The sequence below is a fragment of the Corylus avellana genome, chromosome ca7 (genome assembly GCF_901000735.1).
Source record: "Corylus avellana chromosome ca7, CavTom2PMs-1.0".
NCBI lineage: Eukaryota > Viridiplantae > Streptophyta > Magnoliopsida > Fagales > Betulaceae > Corylus > Corylus avellana.
The window spans coordinates 8,795,101-8,812,910 of record NC_081547.1 but is presented as its reverse complement, the minus strand read 5'-3'; the positions used below and the strand labels follow the sequence as shown (position 1 = coordinate 8,812,910).

The following is a 17,810-nucleotide window of genomic DNA, read 5'->3' as shown; positions in this document are numbered from 1 at the left end:
CTCATATTTGACTTGTTGAGCACTGTACTTACGATGTACTGATCCTCGATATATATTTTATGTATTACAAAATAGCCTTTGTTCTAAAGTTCATTCAGAAATAAGACAAGTTTGCAACTTTGTTTTTTAATGGCCAATATCAAAGTTATTAGAAGATGCATATTTTTCTTGCTAGCCCTATCTTTTGTGCTGGGTGATAGATTTGTTGGTGGAAGAAGCGTTGATACTAGGGAAACCAAAGAGTTAGTTAAGCATAAAGGAACTGTCAAAACTATTGAGGTGATCATAAAGAATATATTACACATTTCTCAATTTTTAAGTTTTATTTTGATTCTAGATAATCTCTTTTTTTCTTCTTTTTAGTTTTCTTTTCCATGGCTATATATCTTTGGAAACTTTTCTCACTTGCTTATTCATGAGTAATTAAAAATTTTCCAGGGTAAGAATGGCGACATAATAGACTGTGTAGATATCAATCAACAACCTGCTTTCAATCATCCGTTACTCAAGAATCATACCATACAGGTTAATTTCTTTAATATTGCCTTTGCTAACTCCAATTGATATTTTACAATACTATGTTTAAACGATTTGTATGGTAGAAAACGTAGTTAAAATGAATAGCTAAAGTGTTGATAATTTCTACTTCAATTTTTTCTTCTTCTTGGTTGAGCTGCCATTTCATATAGAGAAATGATTATTCTCCTTTTCATTCGTCCTCCTCGTCCAACTCTTGCAAATTTGCTATTAAATTTGTGGTATCATTCGATTTGTGGGACCTAGATCCATAAATCCAATGGTAAATTTGAAAGATTTGGATGCGAGGAGGACCAATAACATGCATGCCTCTTTCATATAATGATGGGTAAATTGTAATTTTGTTTGTGGTTAATTAATCAGATGGAACCCAGTTTCATTCGAAAGGTAACAAATGAAGAATTATACAATGCCGAGCTATTTCAAGGTTGGCATGAGGATGAAGAATGTCCTGAAGGAACAATCCCAATTAGACATGCTCGAGAGGGTGAAAATTTTGCCCATCGTACAATAGCCCCACTTGCACATCGGAAAGAGCTTAATATCCGCCGTAATTATGATACTGCAGGGCATGAGGTATATCATATTTCCAAATGACTATTGTTTTCACACGTATTATCTTGACATTTGCAAACTAATTAGAGTTCCTTAAACTAATCTCAAATTATTTTTCTTCGATTTATTGATCAATCTTTTTTTTTTTTTTTTCTCTCTCTTTTTAACATACGAATTATATTTGAAATTAGTATGCCCAAGCTCATTTGAGTCCTGGCAACTACTATGGAGCCCATGCAACAATTAACTTATGGAGCCCTCAAATAATGGATGCGGACTTTAGCCTTGCTCAAATATGGGTTGTGGCGGGTCCGGACAACGAACTAAACACCATTGAAGCCGGATGGCGGGTAAGTTTGTCAACCAAATATAATCCTTCCTAGAAAGAAAAAACGTCAATTACTTTTGATTTTGCGTGTAATTTAATATAAATGTTGAAACAATTAAAAACTTTTTCATTTTAGATGTGGGGGAGAAAATTGATGTCATAATGAAATTCAAAACAAAAATCGTGTAACATATCAATCAAGCATTTGGATTACAATTTCTCACCAATAATTAATTCATGTTCCAGGCTGATAATCACAACGGGCAACCCAGGTTTTTCGTATATTGGACTGTAAGTTGACTCATTTCCTTCCATGATATTGTTAAATCACTTTAACAATTTATTCATTTAATCAAAGCTTTAACATTTTCCCTTAAGCGTAAGCTCAAATTTGCTTTTAATAGGTGTGACCCAACATGTGAAATATTTAATTTTAAAATGGGCATAAGTTTGAACTCTAACTTCGTCAATTCACTCCCTATTTAATTACAATATTTCACATGTTGGGGCTCACCTGTTAAAAGAAAGTTTGAGCCGAACCTTGAGGGAGAGTGTTAAGTGTTAATTAATGATTAAATTTTACCGCTTTCTATACATACCGCTTATACGTTTGAGATAAATAGTGGAACTTAAATTTGCATTAGGAATATCCATCAAAGCACTGTCAAACGAAGCGATCATCTAGAGTTTTGAGCTAATCATTACCATGCACATGTTAAATTGCTAATTAATGTTGCATATATTGTTAAGTAAAACTGACTAATTAAGCAAACTTTGTTGTAAAGCGTGACGCGTATGAAAAAACTGGGTGCCAAAATCTTGAATGCCCAGGTTTTGTGCAAGTAGACCGAAAATTTGCAATAGGTTCTCCCCTAAATCCCGTTTCAACCTACAAAGGGACGCAACATGATATAGGGGTAACCATATACAAGGTACGTAATTCATATACACAAGTTCCTTTCTTGAAATTTTTAGAGGTACGTAAATTAGGCTAAATTTGTCAACTTACAATATGAACCAGGATAAAGGAAATTGGTGGCTACAAGTGCAAAATCAAGCTATTGGATATTGGCCTCATTCCATCTTCCCACATTTAGCAAACGTGGCTACCTCACTCAGTTGGGGTGGAGAGATTTATTCATCAGGGAAAGAGGGTCATCACACATCAACTCATATGGGGAGTGGACATTTTCCTAGTGAAGGCTATGGAAAAGCAAGTTATTTTCGCAATATTCAATACATTGATAGCAATGGCAAATTCATTGACGCTGGTGAGGAATTGCACCCAGATACAACAAAATCTTCTTGCTATGATATAAGTCTTGTGACCGTTAAGAATGGTGGCAATGGAACCCAATTCTACTTTGGGGGTCCTGGGTATTCAGCAACATGTCCTTAGAAGGGAAGAAGAAAAAATGATGGTATTTGTACTAATAAATCACATCTTGGAGGGATTAAAATTTCTTGAAAAAGATATTAGCACATATTGTGCCACCCAATTATTGTATTATAAGTAATATCCTTAAGAAGTTGAAATTTGGTCATTACATAAGTTTTTTTTTACTTATACTTAAATGTCAAATGAAGATGATCAAAGAACAAAAACAAAAGAAATCAAAATCTCCACGCTATAGTGAGATCAACTAGGAGATGATTATGGAAATACTGGACGAACAATTAATGTGGTCATTAATTAATTTTTTTTTTTTTTTTTCAAAATGAGATTGTTAATTTCCTTTTCTTTATAAGTGAGTGATTTTGTTCTTACCGTGCACAACAATGATAAATAATACGAAATCGAAAAGAGAGAGATCAAGAGAGAGATCAAGAGAGAGTCGAGACATAGATTTATATTGTTCGGCAATGTGCCTACGTCCATATAAGAGTGTGACTATATTTTATACTATTCAATGATTTAAGGTTACAACATAATATATTTATAGGAAAACTCTAATTGTAAGTATTTTGAGAAACCCCAAAATACCCCTTACAACTTATTTGTCCCAGGCCCACATAAACTAATTACACCCAATAGGTCAGTAGTTTGAATATTACTCTGTATGCCTAAGAAAATACGGGCCACTTGTTCCAACAATCTCCACCTTGGCAAGTATTCACCTCTTTGAAGATAATCAAGTATTGGGCATCCATCTGGAACTGATAAGATTGGGGATGCCACCTCGTCTCCTCTCCTTTCTAGCACCTGGAGACAAATGTCAAGTCCAAGCAATGATTGAACTTGTGTGCAATTACAGGCTTCGTCAACATGTCTGCTGCATTCTCTGAAGTGTGAATTTTCTCAAGTAACAATTCATGTGTAGCTACAAATTACCTGATCTTGTGAAACTTCACATTAATGCGCTTGGTTCTCGCATGATACACATAGTTCTTTGCCAGGTAAATGACACTCTGACTGTCACAATACAACATAACTCCACCTTGCTGAATACCCAGCTTCTTGACTAACCCTATGAGCCACAAAGCTTCCTTTGCAGTCTCAGCCGCCAGTATGTACTCTGCCCCAATCGTGGACATCACAAGCGTGGACTGGATCATAGACTTCCAACAGATAGGTCCTCCTGCAAGAGTGAACACATAACCTATGCTCGACCTCATGTTATCCAAATCTCCTACATAATCCGCATCTACATACCTGGCGACTAAAAATCACTTTTCTGTCTCACAAAAGTGATGTCGTACTCTGTAATACCATTCAAGTATTTGAAAATCCATTTGACTACATCAGACTGCTGTCTCCCCAGATTTTCCATGTACTTGCTCACCACATTGACTGCATGAGCCAAATCTAGGCTGGTACATACTAAAGCGTACATCAGACACCTCACTTCATTGGCATATGGGACTTTAGACATGTCTTCAGTTTCTTCAACTGTCTTTGGACACTGTGAGGTAGACAAATGGAAGTGATTTGCCAAAGTTGTACTTACCAGTTTCTCATTCTCCGTGCTGAACCTCTCCTATGTACGAGGCCAAATCTAACCTGGTACATACCATAGCATACATCAGACACCCTACTTCACTAGCATATGGGACTTTAGACATGTTCAACTATCTTTGGACGCTATGAGGTAGACAAACGGAAGTGATTCGCCAAAGGTGTACTTACCGGTTTCTCATTCTCCATGCTAAGCGTCTCCAACAGCTTCTTTACATATCTGGCCTGAGATAGCCACAATCCTGCAAATCTCCATCCCAAGAATCTTCTTGGCTGCGCCCAAATCCTTCATGTCAAATTCTCTACTCAACAAACAGTTTGTTGACATCCATTATACTCTTAGTTGCAATAAGCATATCATCTACATACAGTAATAGAAAAATAAATGAGCCATCATCAAGGCTCCTCTCATATACACAACAGTCATATTCACATCTCCTGTAGCCAATTCTAATCATGTAGGAGTTAAACTGCTTATACCATTGCCTTGGAGACTGCTTAAGCCCATAAAGTGATTTCTTTAATTTACAAACCAAGTGCTCATGCCTAGGTTGACTGAACCCTTCTGGCTGCTCTATGTAAATCTGCTCCTCCAAATCACCATGGAGAAAAGCTGTTTTCACATCCATTTCTTTTAATGCCATGTCATAGTGAGTTACCAATGCCAATACCACTTTGATGGAAGTATGTCTAACCACTGGAAAAAATATTTCCTCATAATCAACCCCTTTTTAATGTGAATAAGCCTTTGCTAGTAGGCGAGCCTTGAACTTTTGCCCCCACTCCTACCCCCCCCACCTTTTTTTTTTTTTTTTTTGCTTCCTTTTTCTTGAACACCCATTTAAACCTTATCGCCCTCCTCTTCCTTCTTGGTTCTTATGCAGGTACTCCATGTCCTCCACCATAGCACCCACACATATGCTTTTCTTTTGGCTATTGACAGCCTTTTGAAAAGTAATAGGATCTCCGTTATTGTTGACAAGAGCATAAGAAACCATGTCTTCATAACCATACATGGCTGGTGACCTGATAGTGAGTATAGGCCTCATATTATCAAATGACTATTGTTTTAACATGTATTATAATCTAGAAACCATGTCTTCATGACAATTGATGAGTGCCAAATATTGAAGATTTGAGCCCCTTAATGTGCATTTGTTAATCCTTTAGTTGTATTATAATCTAATATTTTATGTTAATTCTGTGATTTTAGTATTTTATAGGTTGTTAAGGGAAAATTGTGGACTTAAGGCGAAAAATGCAAAAGCTGGAAAAAGGTCACCAGGGGAAAAGGGATCAAGCTCAACACATCCAAGCACCTGTCTGGATAGTGGAAAGTCCCGTTTGGACGGACATGCACTCCAGTGCACACAGGCAAAGCACCTATTCGGACATATGTGCGCTTGAGTGCACCATCAAGGAGCTCGAGCGCACACAGGCAAAGCACACATCCGGACGGTGAAAAGTCCTATCCGGATGTACGTTCTTAACTGCTAGAGATGCAATTTTTCACTGAACTCTGCCTAGCACCGTTTTCTTGGGAGAAACCATAGAAAAAAGCCTATAAAAAGAGAAGAAATTAGAGAAAAAATGGGGAGTTGGAGGTGTTGTGGAGTCTGGAGACAGAGGACGAAAAGATGAGCCATTTGGCCAAGAATTGGGAGCTTCTCTCCCGTTCACCCATGGCCAACAAGCATACCAGCACTAGTGTTAGTTTAATTTTTCCCTTTATGTGTAGCATCTTGGTTGTAGGATTTATTTTCATAGTTATGTGTAGCAAAATTTTCAATTGAGGTTGAGGATGAAACCTCACCGATGAAGAGACTATATTTTCATGTAGGTTGATATTATCCGTATATATGAGGTTTGATGTTCTAATTGTTCTACTTCAATTCAATTAGTGAGATGATTCTTGGATATGTGATTAATTCTCAACCTCTGTTGTTTTTATTTTTTATTTTTTATTTTTATTTATTTTTAATCCTAGCCATTGGGAGATTTAATAGCATGGTGCCCGCACCTAAGCCGGATCCTCTCATCAAGTATCCACCTATTTTCGTTTTGACGTCCAATGTTTAAAAAGTGACACAACAATGTATAACACGTTAACAAAAAAGCTCATCCATCAATTTGTGCCGTGACTTTGGACGGAAATTAATGGGCATGCGACACACATGACTTTCTTAATGTCATTATTTCCAAATTACCCCCTGCTTGCCTTTCCTACAATGACAGTGTGAAGGAGAAACAGAGAGAGATCAGAGAGATGGGGAGGGAGTTCGAGATTGAGAAAGATGAAGAGGCGGTCAGTTTAGCGAGCTTTCAATAGCCGAATGCCTTACCAGGCGGTCTTGAAGGGAGATTGGCGGGCGTGGTGAAGTTCTACGAGAAATATCTCGGGCACCTCTTTGATTATCTGACGGTGGATAGGGACACTGCATTTCATATCGCAGCACTGCTTACACGTCTAATTGATCAGAATTTGCAGAGGTCTTCTTTGAAATTACAAAGATTTATATTGGATTAAGTACTTAGTACAGAAATTTAGCTCCTTATTGACATTTGGGTGATACTTTAGAGCAAGTTTACGATAAGCCCTTTTGATTTCATCCGGAGTTGCTGAGGGAGACACCCCCAATACCTCATAAGGAGACTCTCTATGACTCGCTCTAAAAGAGGAAATACTTATTCTTCTTGTTTTCTGCTTATAATTCCAGAAGCTGCAGATGGGTATTGAAGATTTGGTTTGGTTTCGCAAAGAGAGAAGCATGCCTATTAATTTCAGTCCGAAGTCATAGCTCAAATTGATGGATGGCCTTTTTTTGTTAATGTGTTATACATTGTGGGGGTCGTGTGTAACTTTTTAAACATTGGATGTCAAAACGAAAATGAGTGATACTTCATGGATGTAAAGTGTATTTTTCCCTAATTTTAATTACCAACTCATGGGTTTTCAAACAGGCTAGCAAATTTTAATTTATATTGCAATTGTTTCGTCATGACACAACTAGTCTGAGGGCCTATTTGAGTGCGCCTTTAAGGGCCCAAAAGGTGAGTTTGACACTCAAAAAGTCCATTTGAAAAAAAAAAAAAAAAAACCGTTTGGTAAAAAGAATTGAAAGCACTTTTAAGGGTCCAAAAAGTTAAAAAAATGGCTAAAACACACTTTTAGCAAGAACTTAAAAATGAAGCTTTTGCCAAAAAATATGTTTTGACTTAAAAATTAAAAGCTCTAATTTTCAAATACAATCCCAAACATACTCCGAGTCATAAGACTAGACAAAAGTGGTAATTATGTTTTAAATAAAAACTAAATAATGGTAAAATCTAAAAATATATTTATAAGAATAAACCTTTTTATTAAATTCTCATAATTTTAAAACGTCAAATTAGTTTATGTTTATCCGTACAGAAATTAAAATTAAGCTAATTATGTAAATGGTTCTAGACTAAACTAATATATAAGCACATATTTCAATTACTACTTTGTCCAGGGTTCTCCACAAACAACCTAATTACGTAATGTTTTGGATTCAGATTGAATAGTTTGTTTATTGCCTTACCCTCAATTTAAGTAAAAAGGCTTTGAATTTTAAGAATATTAAGGCTCCGTAAAATGGATTCCGTCGGAAAATATTTGTTGGAAAGCCATTTTCCCTGAAATTGTTTTCTGTCGAAAACATTTTACAGTGTTTACCGCGCACATGGAAAATAATTTTTTTTAATATATATTTTTTTTTATATTTTTTTTTTCCATTAAGGTCCCCACCAGGACCTGCCTGGGACTTATTCGGGACTCCGCCGGGACCTGTCCGAGACTTCGCCGAGATTTTAGCGGGACTTGTCCAGGACCTCGCTAGGACTTGATCGGGACTTGCCCAAGACCCTGCCGGAACCCTGCCAGGACCCGCCCAAGACTTGACCGGGACCTAATCAGGTCCCACCCGGGACTTGACTGGGACCCAGGTAGGACTGGATCGGGACCCACCCGGGACTTGCTCGGGACCCTCCCGGGACCAGACTAGGACCCGCCCGGGACTTGACTGGGACCCACCCGGCACCCTGCCAGGACCTACCCAGGACTTGACCGGGACCTCCCGGGACATGCATGGGACTTGACCGGGACTCACTCAGGACCCGGACAGGACTTGACAGGGACCTGCCCGAGGCCCGACTAGGAAAGTCCCAGGTGGGTCTCGGGCAAGTCCGATCATGTCCCGGGCGGGTCCTGGTCAAGTCCCGAGCAAGTCCCGGTCAAGTCCTAAGCAAGTCCTAGCGGGGTCCCGTGCAAGTCCCAGGCGAGTCCGGGTCAAGTCCCGAGTAGGTCCAAGCGGCGTCCTGGGGAAATTCCGGTCCTATGCGGGTCCCGGGTAGGTCCGGTCAAGTCCCGGGTAGGTCCTGGTCAAGTCCCAGACAAGTCTCGGGTGGGTCCCGGGCAAGTCCTGGGCGGGTCCTGGGCAAGGCCCAGTCAGGTCCCGGGCAAGTCCTAGTAAAGTCCCAAGCGGGTCCTGGACAATTCCGGGGTGAGTCCTAGTCAAGTCCCGAGCGGGTCCTGGACAGGTCCCGGTCCTGTCTCGATCAAGTCCCGGGCAAGTCCCAAGCGGGTCCCAGCCCGATCCTGGCCTAGCCCGAGTCAAGTCCCGAGCGGGTCCTGGTCAAGTCGAGGGCAGGTCTCAGTTAGGTCTCAGACGGGTCTCGGTTAAGTCTTGGGTGGGTCTCGGGCGGGTCCTGGTCAAGTCCTAGGCAAGTCCTAGGCAGGTCCCGGTCAGGTCCCAAGCGAGTGCCGGTCAGGTCTCGGGCAGGTCCGGGGGTGGACCCGGGCAAGTCCCGGGCGGGTCCCGGTCAAGTCCTGGCGGGGTCCTGGCCAAGTCTCGAGCAAGTCCCGGCGGGGTCCGACGCTGGTCCCGGGCAGGTCCCGGTCAAGTCCCGATCAAGTCCTGAGCGGGTCCCAGGCTAGTCCAAGCGGGTCCCGTTTGGGCAGGTCTGGGCGGGTCCCATTCATGTTCGGTCAGGTCTCGAGCAGATAGTGGCACCATCCCGATCGGGTCCTGGGCTAGTCCCGATCAAGTCCCAGCGAGGTTCTGGGTGGGTCTTGCCAAGGTCCATTGATTTAAAAGTGAGATGCCCACAATCAGAAAATAGTTTAAACTATTTTCCAAAAATTAAAGAAGAATTTTCAGTTAAAAGGAAAATATTTTCTATTGACCACTATTTTACGTCGAAGTAAACACCGTAAAATGTAAAAATCATTTTCTAGAAACCATTTCAGGTTGAAGTAAACAGAACCTAAGTTACAAAGCTGTTTAAAAAAAGTAAACTATAAAACAAACTCATATGCAACTTGTTGAGCGGTGTGCATTTATATTTTGTTCTGGATCCTCAGTTTCTTCTCCTACGATGAAATCATGTCGTAGACATATCCTTGAATAAATAGCATATATTATTGAGAAATAAGAGATAGATTTTTCAATGGCCAATACCAAAGTAATTAGAAGATGCATATTTTTCTTGCTATCCGTATCTTTTTTTGTGAGTGATATAGAAGAAGGATTGGGACCAAGGAAAGCTAAGTGTTTGTTCAGCATATAAAGGAACTCTCAAAACTATTGAGGTCATAATGAATATATTACATCTATCTTAATTGTTAATTTTTATTTTAATTCTAGATAATCTCTTTCTTTTTTCTTCTTCTCTTCCATCCCTAAATATTTTTCGAAAATTTTCAGTCTTTCTTACTAATGGGATCTAGTAATTAAAATCTTTACAGGGTAAGGATGGTGACGTGATAGATTATGTAGATATCCATCAACAATTTGCTTTCGACCATCCGTTACTCAAGAATCATATCATACAAGTTAATTTCTTTATTGTTTTGTCAAACTCCGTTGATGCTTTACAATATTATGTAAGTTGCTTTATTATTGTCATGTTTAAAGGATTTGAATAATTGAAAACATAGTTCAAACGTATAACTAAAATGTTGATAATTTTTAGTACAATTTTTTCTTGTTTTTGTTGAGCTGTCATTTCATATATTGAAATGATTATTCCCTTTCTCATTGCTCATCTCCCGTCTAACTTTTGCAAATCCACTACTGGATTCGTGGGACCTAGACCCACAAATCCAATGGTGAATTTGCAAGATTTGTATGGGAGGAGGAAAAAAAACATGTCTCTTTCATATAATGATGGGTCAATTGTAATTTTGTAATCAGATGGAACCCAGTTCCATTCCAAGGGTAACAAATGGAGAATTATACAATGTCGAGCTGTTTCAAGGTTGGTATGTGGATGAAGAATGCCCTAAAGGAACAATCCTAATTAGACATCGCCGAGAGGGTGAATATTTTGCCCACCGTACTATACCCCCACTTGCACGTCGGAAAGAGCTTAATATTCGCCTTGATGATGATATTCATACAGGGCATGAGGTATATCATATTATCAAAGGACTATTGTTTTCACATGTATAACAATGACAATTGCAAACTAATTAGAATTCCTTAAACTAATTTCAAATTATTTTTCTTTGATTTATTTCTTGTCTTTTTTACATATGAATTATATTTGGAACTAGTACGCTTCCGCTAGTGTGGCTTATGGCAACTTCTATGGAGGACATGCAAAACTTAACTTATGGAGCCCTGTGATAGTGGATGGAGATTTTAGCCTTCTTCAAATATGGGTTTCAGCAGGTCCTAAGAACACGGTAAACACTATTGAAGCTGGATGGACGGTAAGTTTGAAGACCATATATAGTCCTTCCTGGGAAGATAAATGTCAATTATTTTTTATTTTGAGTGTGTTGAAACAACTCGAAACTTTTGTATTTAGATGTGGGGGAGAAAATTGAAGTCATAATGATCGAAATTCAAAAAATAAATCATACGAATCAAGCATTTGTAGAATAATTTCTGTTCAATAATTATTTTCATGGTTCTAGGTTGATTCGCCTGACGCGCAACCCAAGTTTTTCGTATATTGGACTGAAAGTTGGCTCATTTCCTTCCATGATATTGATAAATCATATCTTATCCTAAAAATTTAAGGTGATATAAAGAAGTAAATTTAATCATTTAATCAAAACTTTAACATTCTTTATCAAGTATGGGCTCAAATTCTCTTTTCATAGGTGTGGCCTAACATGTAAAATATTTAATTTTAAAATGGGCATGTGTTCGATATCTGAATTCGTAAATCCACCCTCTATTTAATTAAAATATTTCATCTATTAGGCATCACCTATTAAAAGGGAGTTTGAGCTCACACATGAGGGAGACTGTTAAAGTGTTGATTAATGATTAAATTTACCTCTTTCTATATACTTAAGCTTTTAAGATAAATAGTGAAACTTAAATTCGCATTAGGAATCTCCATTAAAGCACTATCAAATGAAGAGATCATCTCAAGTTTTTAGCTAATCATTACCATGCACGTGTCAATCGCTAATCAATACTGCATTTATGTGTGTGTGTGTGTGTGTGGTTGTAAAGCGTGACGGGTACGCTAAAATTGGGTGCAAAATCTTGCCTGTCCTAGTTTCGTGCAAGTAAACCATAAATTTGTAATTGGTTCTCCTTTAAAGCCTGCTTTAAGCTATAAAGGGACGTAATACGATATAGGGATAACTGTGCACAAGGTAAATAATTTATATGCACAAGTCTAATTTTTTACATTTTTAGAGGTACACAAATTAGGCTATATTCTCCTACTTATATATAGTATGAAGAAGAATAAGGAAAATTGGTGGATACAAGTGCAAGATGAGGTACTTGGATATTTTCCTCAGTCCATCTTCACAGATTTAGAAAGCAAGGTTGACTCAATCACCCGGGGTGGAGAGATTTTTACCTTAGGGAAAGAGGGTCATCACACATCAACTCATATGGGGAGTGGACATTTTTCGAATGAAGGCTATGGAAAGGCAAGTTATTTCTGCAATATTCAATACTTGGATAGCAATGGTAAATTCATTGACCCTGGTAAGGAATTGGTAGCACCTTCAACAAAATCTTGCTATGATATAAGTGTTGTGAACGATAATAGTGGCGGCAATCGGACCCAATTTTACTTTGGGGGTCTTGGGTATCCAGCAACATGTCCTTAGAAAGGGAAGAAGAAAAAATGATGGTATTAGCACTAATAAATCACATCTTGGATGGATCAAAATGTCTTGGAAAAGATATCGGCACAACTTGTGCCGTCCAACTATTGTATTCTAAGTAATATCCTTAATGAGTTGAAATTTGGGAGGGATCAAACTGTCTTGAAACAGATATCAGCACAACTTGTGCAATCCCATTATTGTATTATAAGTAATATGCTTAGTAAGTTGAAATTTTGTCATTCCCTAAGTTTTTGTGCTCATACTTAAATGTCAAATGAAGATTATCAAAAGACAAAAACAAAAGCAAAAACAAAATCTCCATGCTACAGTGACACCAAAGTGTTCGAGATCAAAATATAGATTTGAGTTAGATATTAGGATATCTGCGCAGGGCGGGGCGGGTTGTAGGTAGGTTGTTTTTAATTTCTCTTAGTTGTCATCATAGTTCTGTCCAACAACCACCACCTCGCACCAGCCCCCAGCAGCCAATCCAGAAACCGCTACACCACAACCTCCTCGCGCCGCAGATCTCACAACCCCCTTGCACAGTCGTGCCATTTTGGTGGAATAGCCATTAAGGAAGTCGTGAATGGGGAAGGGATATTTGAAGGAAAGTGTGAGAAGCTTCATAAAGCTTCACCATTGTTTATTTTTACATGTATCTAACAACTTCTCCCCTTTTTTGTCACAATGGACAAAGGGATATATATAAAGGAACACACGCTCCCCATATCAATAACTCAATTTATAGGACAAGAGGAAAGAGAATAAAACAACAATAATAATGACACATTTAGTGCGAAGAACGACAGACAAATAAGCATGTGTCATGACACATTTAGTGCCAAATATCTCATAAAATATGTCAAAGAATACAAGAGATATGAAAGATATTACAAAAGGAACACAACTCTAATGTTAACTCTCCCTTAGCATAAGCAACCTCTCCCTAACAAGTGTTCCAACATACCACATTCTCCTCAATTTGCTATAAAAGGCAAAGGAAGAAACTCAAGTGGCATCACTTGTATCCTTGGAAGGTATAAACTAGGGAGTACAAACGTTATGAGGATACAATAAAAACATGAGGGCATGGTAGGATCAAACTATACACATGAAAAATGCAAACTGTTAGTATTTTTGATGGCTTAATTCGGTTCCAAAATGTAGAGGCTACTGTGCACGAGCTCAAACACTGATATAAATGCTCAAAATCCAACCTCCACCATTCATAATGTGTATTCATGTGTCATGAACGTCTCTGTAAAGGTTTAGATCAATCGGACCACAAACACTCATCGATCAAAGCTATTGATCAAGGACGGACGGAATGTCCAGTTACACTCCTCTGTAGGGGGCGTCCGGACATGCAGCTAGGCTATCTGGACACCAATTCCCTCAAGCATGGTTTTTGCTCATAAGGCCCTATCTGGATAGGCACTAACCCTGTCTAGACACCCCGTTCCTATTATGCCCAAAAATGTGTTTTTAGTTGGCCCAAATCTAGGGTTTGATGTACTAATATATATATACACATCATTATAGAAGAGAGAGGTACGAATTTTCACCCTTAGAGAGTTCGTTAGAGGTTGTGCTAAGAGAGACAATATGTAGTGAGCGTTAAATTGGATTTCTTCAAGTTTGATTTATTCCTTTGATAAATCTATGGTTGAGAAGTCTATTGGAAGGGTCTGGTAAAAGAAAATTAGGTTGAAGAAGATTGTGAGCAAGGGGATGAGTTGTAAGCTTGTCGATCTTACAGAGCCAAAGTCTTGCGAAGGGCTATAAGTGTTCCTAGTGTTTGTAATTTATGGATAATCTTTTTATAGTGATTTCCTAGGTTTGGTTGCCTCGGAGAGGTTTTACTTTTAGATCAGTTTCTAAAAGGTTTCCTCTTCGTAACCAAAATATCTGTGTCTGCCTCTTTATTGCTTTGTATATTTTAGTGATTGAATTGTTTATTGCTTCATAGTATTAATTCCTCATAAATTATGATAAACAAGTTTTTGGAGTCGGCATAGCGTTTTTCAATTGGTATCAGAGGGGGTTCACTCTGTTTGGATTAAATTCCTGAGTGAGATCTGTTGACACCTATTTGTTATGAATACTTCTTAAGGGGAATATGATCTTATAAACTCCTTCAACAACTTGTTGGAAAAAATCACTCTTTTGAGACATCAATACACAAATTGTTTAAAGGATTTTCAAGATCTTGAACATGTGAAAGAATCTATTGTTACTAAATTGTCTGAATCACATGCTTTAATTGATTCTTTAAAATCTAAAAATCTTGTTTTAGGTTCTAAATTGATTTTTTAGAGAATAAATCAATGGAGTCAGAAACATAATTGAAAAAATTCTCTACCAATTCCCTTGAGAATATGTTGCATACTCAGAATTCTAATTGTAATAAATCTGAGTTAAGTTTTGATTGTCAAGCTCCTTTGTCTTCTAACAATGATTATACTTCCGAGATAATATTTGTTAAATCAGAAAAAGTAGAAGACTCTTTGATTAAAAGAAAAACAACAGCTGCCCCGATCTCATAAGGTAAGAAAGTTAAGAAAATTCATATTGACCTTGTGTATCTTACCCCATGCATATAGTCGTCTATCCTCCTATGAATCTACCTCCTCAAAGGTTTATCCCTACTTGTCATCATTGTGGAAAAGTTAGTCACATTCGACCCAACAATTTTAAATTGAAACCTCATGTGCATAAAAATAAAAATTATGTTTCTAGGAAAGATTGTGAGGGTTTGGTAATGATAATGGAAGGTTTGTCTAGATTAGACAAGTTTGAAAATGTTCACGTCTCTACACCTTCATTCAAGAAGGTTTGGGTTAGGAAGGACTATACCATTCACCCATTGAGGGAGAGTGATAGTGATTTCACCAAAAGTTAGGTGAGCCAATAACACGCTTAAGATTGATTGTTTTGCTTATTTTTGAATATCCTAGAGCATGTTATTTTTCTTTGCTTTGCATTTTTTTTTTTTTTGCTTTCTTGTTGATGCATTGCAATGTTTTTGTTGTTACACTTTTTGTATGAAGAGTGTATACGTGGTTGTTTTGAGGCATATTCATAAAGGACTTTTCAAGAAATTCATATATCATGATCTTTGAAAGGCTTATAGATGAGATGTTGTGTGCGGACCACCAAGATTTTTGTCTACGTACTAATCAAATGTTCGTGAATGTGTAATGTCTTGTGAAGACCTAGAAGTAGTTATTAAAACAAATCATTATTTTGTAGTGGGACCTATAAGATGTGATGAAAGTTTAATGCTAAAGGACATTCATGTATTGCCTGTTACAATCTCAATTCAAGCATGTTGCTTTTTCTTTTTGCATTGCATTTTTGTTTGTTTTGCATTTGTTTTCGTTTGTGTGCGTTTCTTTTGTGAAAAATTTCAAAAAGACTAAAATATGTTACTTTGATTGTTTTCATTTCTTGCTTTTGTCTTATGCACCTAGATAGTCCATTAATTTCTCATGTTTCTTTTATTGATTCAATTCCTTATGTCTTGGAATGTTCTTAATATGCATGAGAAAATTTGCTCAATGGACTTATTCTTGTGGTTACCTAAAGCCTAAGCTTTTGTGGTATATTTTTCCTTTGCTTACTCTTTTTTGCACATTTAAGCTAAATTTGAAGTTATTTCTTAACTTTAAATGTGAGGTATGTTAGGTAACTAAATGAGGTTTTGACTAGTCGTATTTTTTTTCAAATTGACCATATGCTAGTTGAACCTAAGGTTTAAAAATTCCTGCTTTCCTCCTTTTGTGATAAGCACCAAAAGTTTAAGGACACTTTAACAAAGAGAAAAAAGAAACAAAATATAGTGAAACAAAAAAAATCAAAATATCATGTTCTATATGGAATTTATTTCACTATGTCAAACTTGTGCAATTTTTTAAAAGAAGAGAAATATATTGGATGAGAATGGCTAGGCCCTAGTATGATAAGGTTTGACTTTTGATTTGATATATTTGTCAAAATCTTATGTTGGTGAAACTTTCTCCTCATGTTGTAAGTGTCAAGGTATTCGTAGCAGCAGCCACATCAGCTACAACACCTGGTTCACCTCATGAAGACTTTGCCGCTGGAATGGATTTCACTAAGCCAATCACCAAGGCAATCAAGAAGCAAGATACTGCTGTGATTATGGGATTGGAATCAAGGTAGATTTCAATGCAAGACACTCCAGTTATGTGTGACACTCAAGTTGTGCATGATCCTCAAAGAAGTTCCTTACATACTCACACATGCAGCCCAAGTTCCTTCTTGGACAAGTATACTGCTGATACAGTATCTTTGGTGTACATATGATTTGGTTATCTTTTCCTAATTTGAATTTGTTCTGTACATGTATAGAAGATTTTCCCTTGTAATGTATATTTTTCCTATTCTACAGTTGACTTGTATATGCTTATAAATAAAACGTTTCTACTGTGTTTTGGTTAAGTTAGCCAAAACCATTCTTCCAATAACTTCTTCAAGGTATCAGAGCCTCCATTGGTCAATGCCTTCACCTCTGTATCAATGGCTTCTTCCTCCTCAAACTCATTCACTCAACCTACCTTTACCCAACTTCCTTCTCTCAAACTTGATGAGAACAATTATCTGTTGTGGCTTTCTCAAGTTGTTCTTACCTTGAAAAGTCATGAGTTGATGGGCATAGTGGATAGTTCAGACCCATGCCCACCTCAATCTATACCTGATGACAAAGGCAACGACATCCCTAATCCTGCCTACGCCATACGGGTCAACAAGGATCAATTCCTTCTTAGCTGGATCAATGTCAATCTGGCTGAAACTGTCTTGGCTACTATTTATGGCCTTCAAACCTCTAAGGACGTGTGGAATTTTTGGCAAATAGATTTGCCTCTCACACTCTCAGTCTCATGTTTCTCACTTGAAACGTCAACTTTAGAGTCTCAACCAAGGATCCACATCCTGCTCGGAATACTTGAGGTCTGCAAAACGATGGGCAGACCAGCTTGCTGCCATAGGGAAACCCACTGGTGATGACGACTTGATTTCCTTTATTATTAGTGGACTCAATCTCATGTTTAATTCCTTTGTGACTTCTATCTCCATTGCAACCAGGGATAATCCCCTCTTATTCCTAGAATTTCAGGATGAGCTCTTGAATCATGAGATGCTTCTAAATACAGCAGCAGGTGTCCAGCAATGATACTAAGAATTTTGCTCTCTTCATGCAACGCCATGGTGGTGGCCCCTTCAAGCCAAACTCTTAAAGCTTCCAGAATTATAACCGCAAAGGCAAGGGACCTATGTTCAATCGATTTCTTCCCAAGTTT

At 37.9% G+C, this 17,810-nt stretch overlaps 1 protein-coding gene across 1 annotated transcript; it reads left to right on the top strand.

Annotated features, from left to right (window-relative positions):
• LOC132188758 (protein neprosin-like) lies at positions 1–2,905 on the top strand. Its single transcript, XM_059603293.1, has 7 exons — positions 1–279; positions 439–525; positions 901–1,113; positions 1,284–1,442; positions 1,667–1,711; positions 2,206–2,352; positions 2,442–2,905. The coding sequence occupies exons 1-7, from the start codon at positions 130–132 to the stop codon at positions 2,817–2,819; spliced, it is 1,179 nt and encodes a 392-aa protein (XP_059459276.1). The 5' UTR covers positions 1–129; the 3' UTR covers positions 2,820–2,905.
• Positions 2,906–17,810: the final 14,905 nt, after the last annotated feature.

Coding starts and splice junctions, on each gene's coding strand:
- LOC132188758 (XM_059603293.1), top strand. CDS start 130: ATGGCCAATATCAAAGTTATTAGAAGATGCATATTTTTCTTGCTAGCC. Junction 1,443..1,666: donor CCATTGAAGCCGGATGGCGG/GTAAGTTTGTCA, acceptor TTCATGTTCCAG/GCTGATAATCACAACGGGCA. Junction 1,712..2,205: donor GGTTTTTCGTATATTGGACT/GTAAGTTGACTC, acceptor TTTGTTGTAAAG/CGTGACGCGTATGAAAAAAC.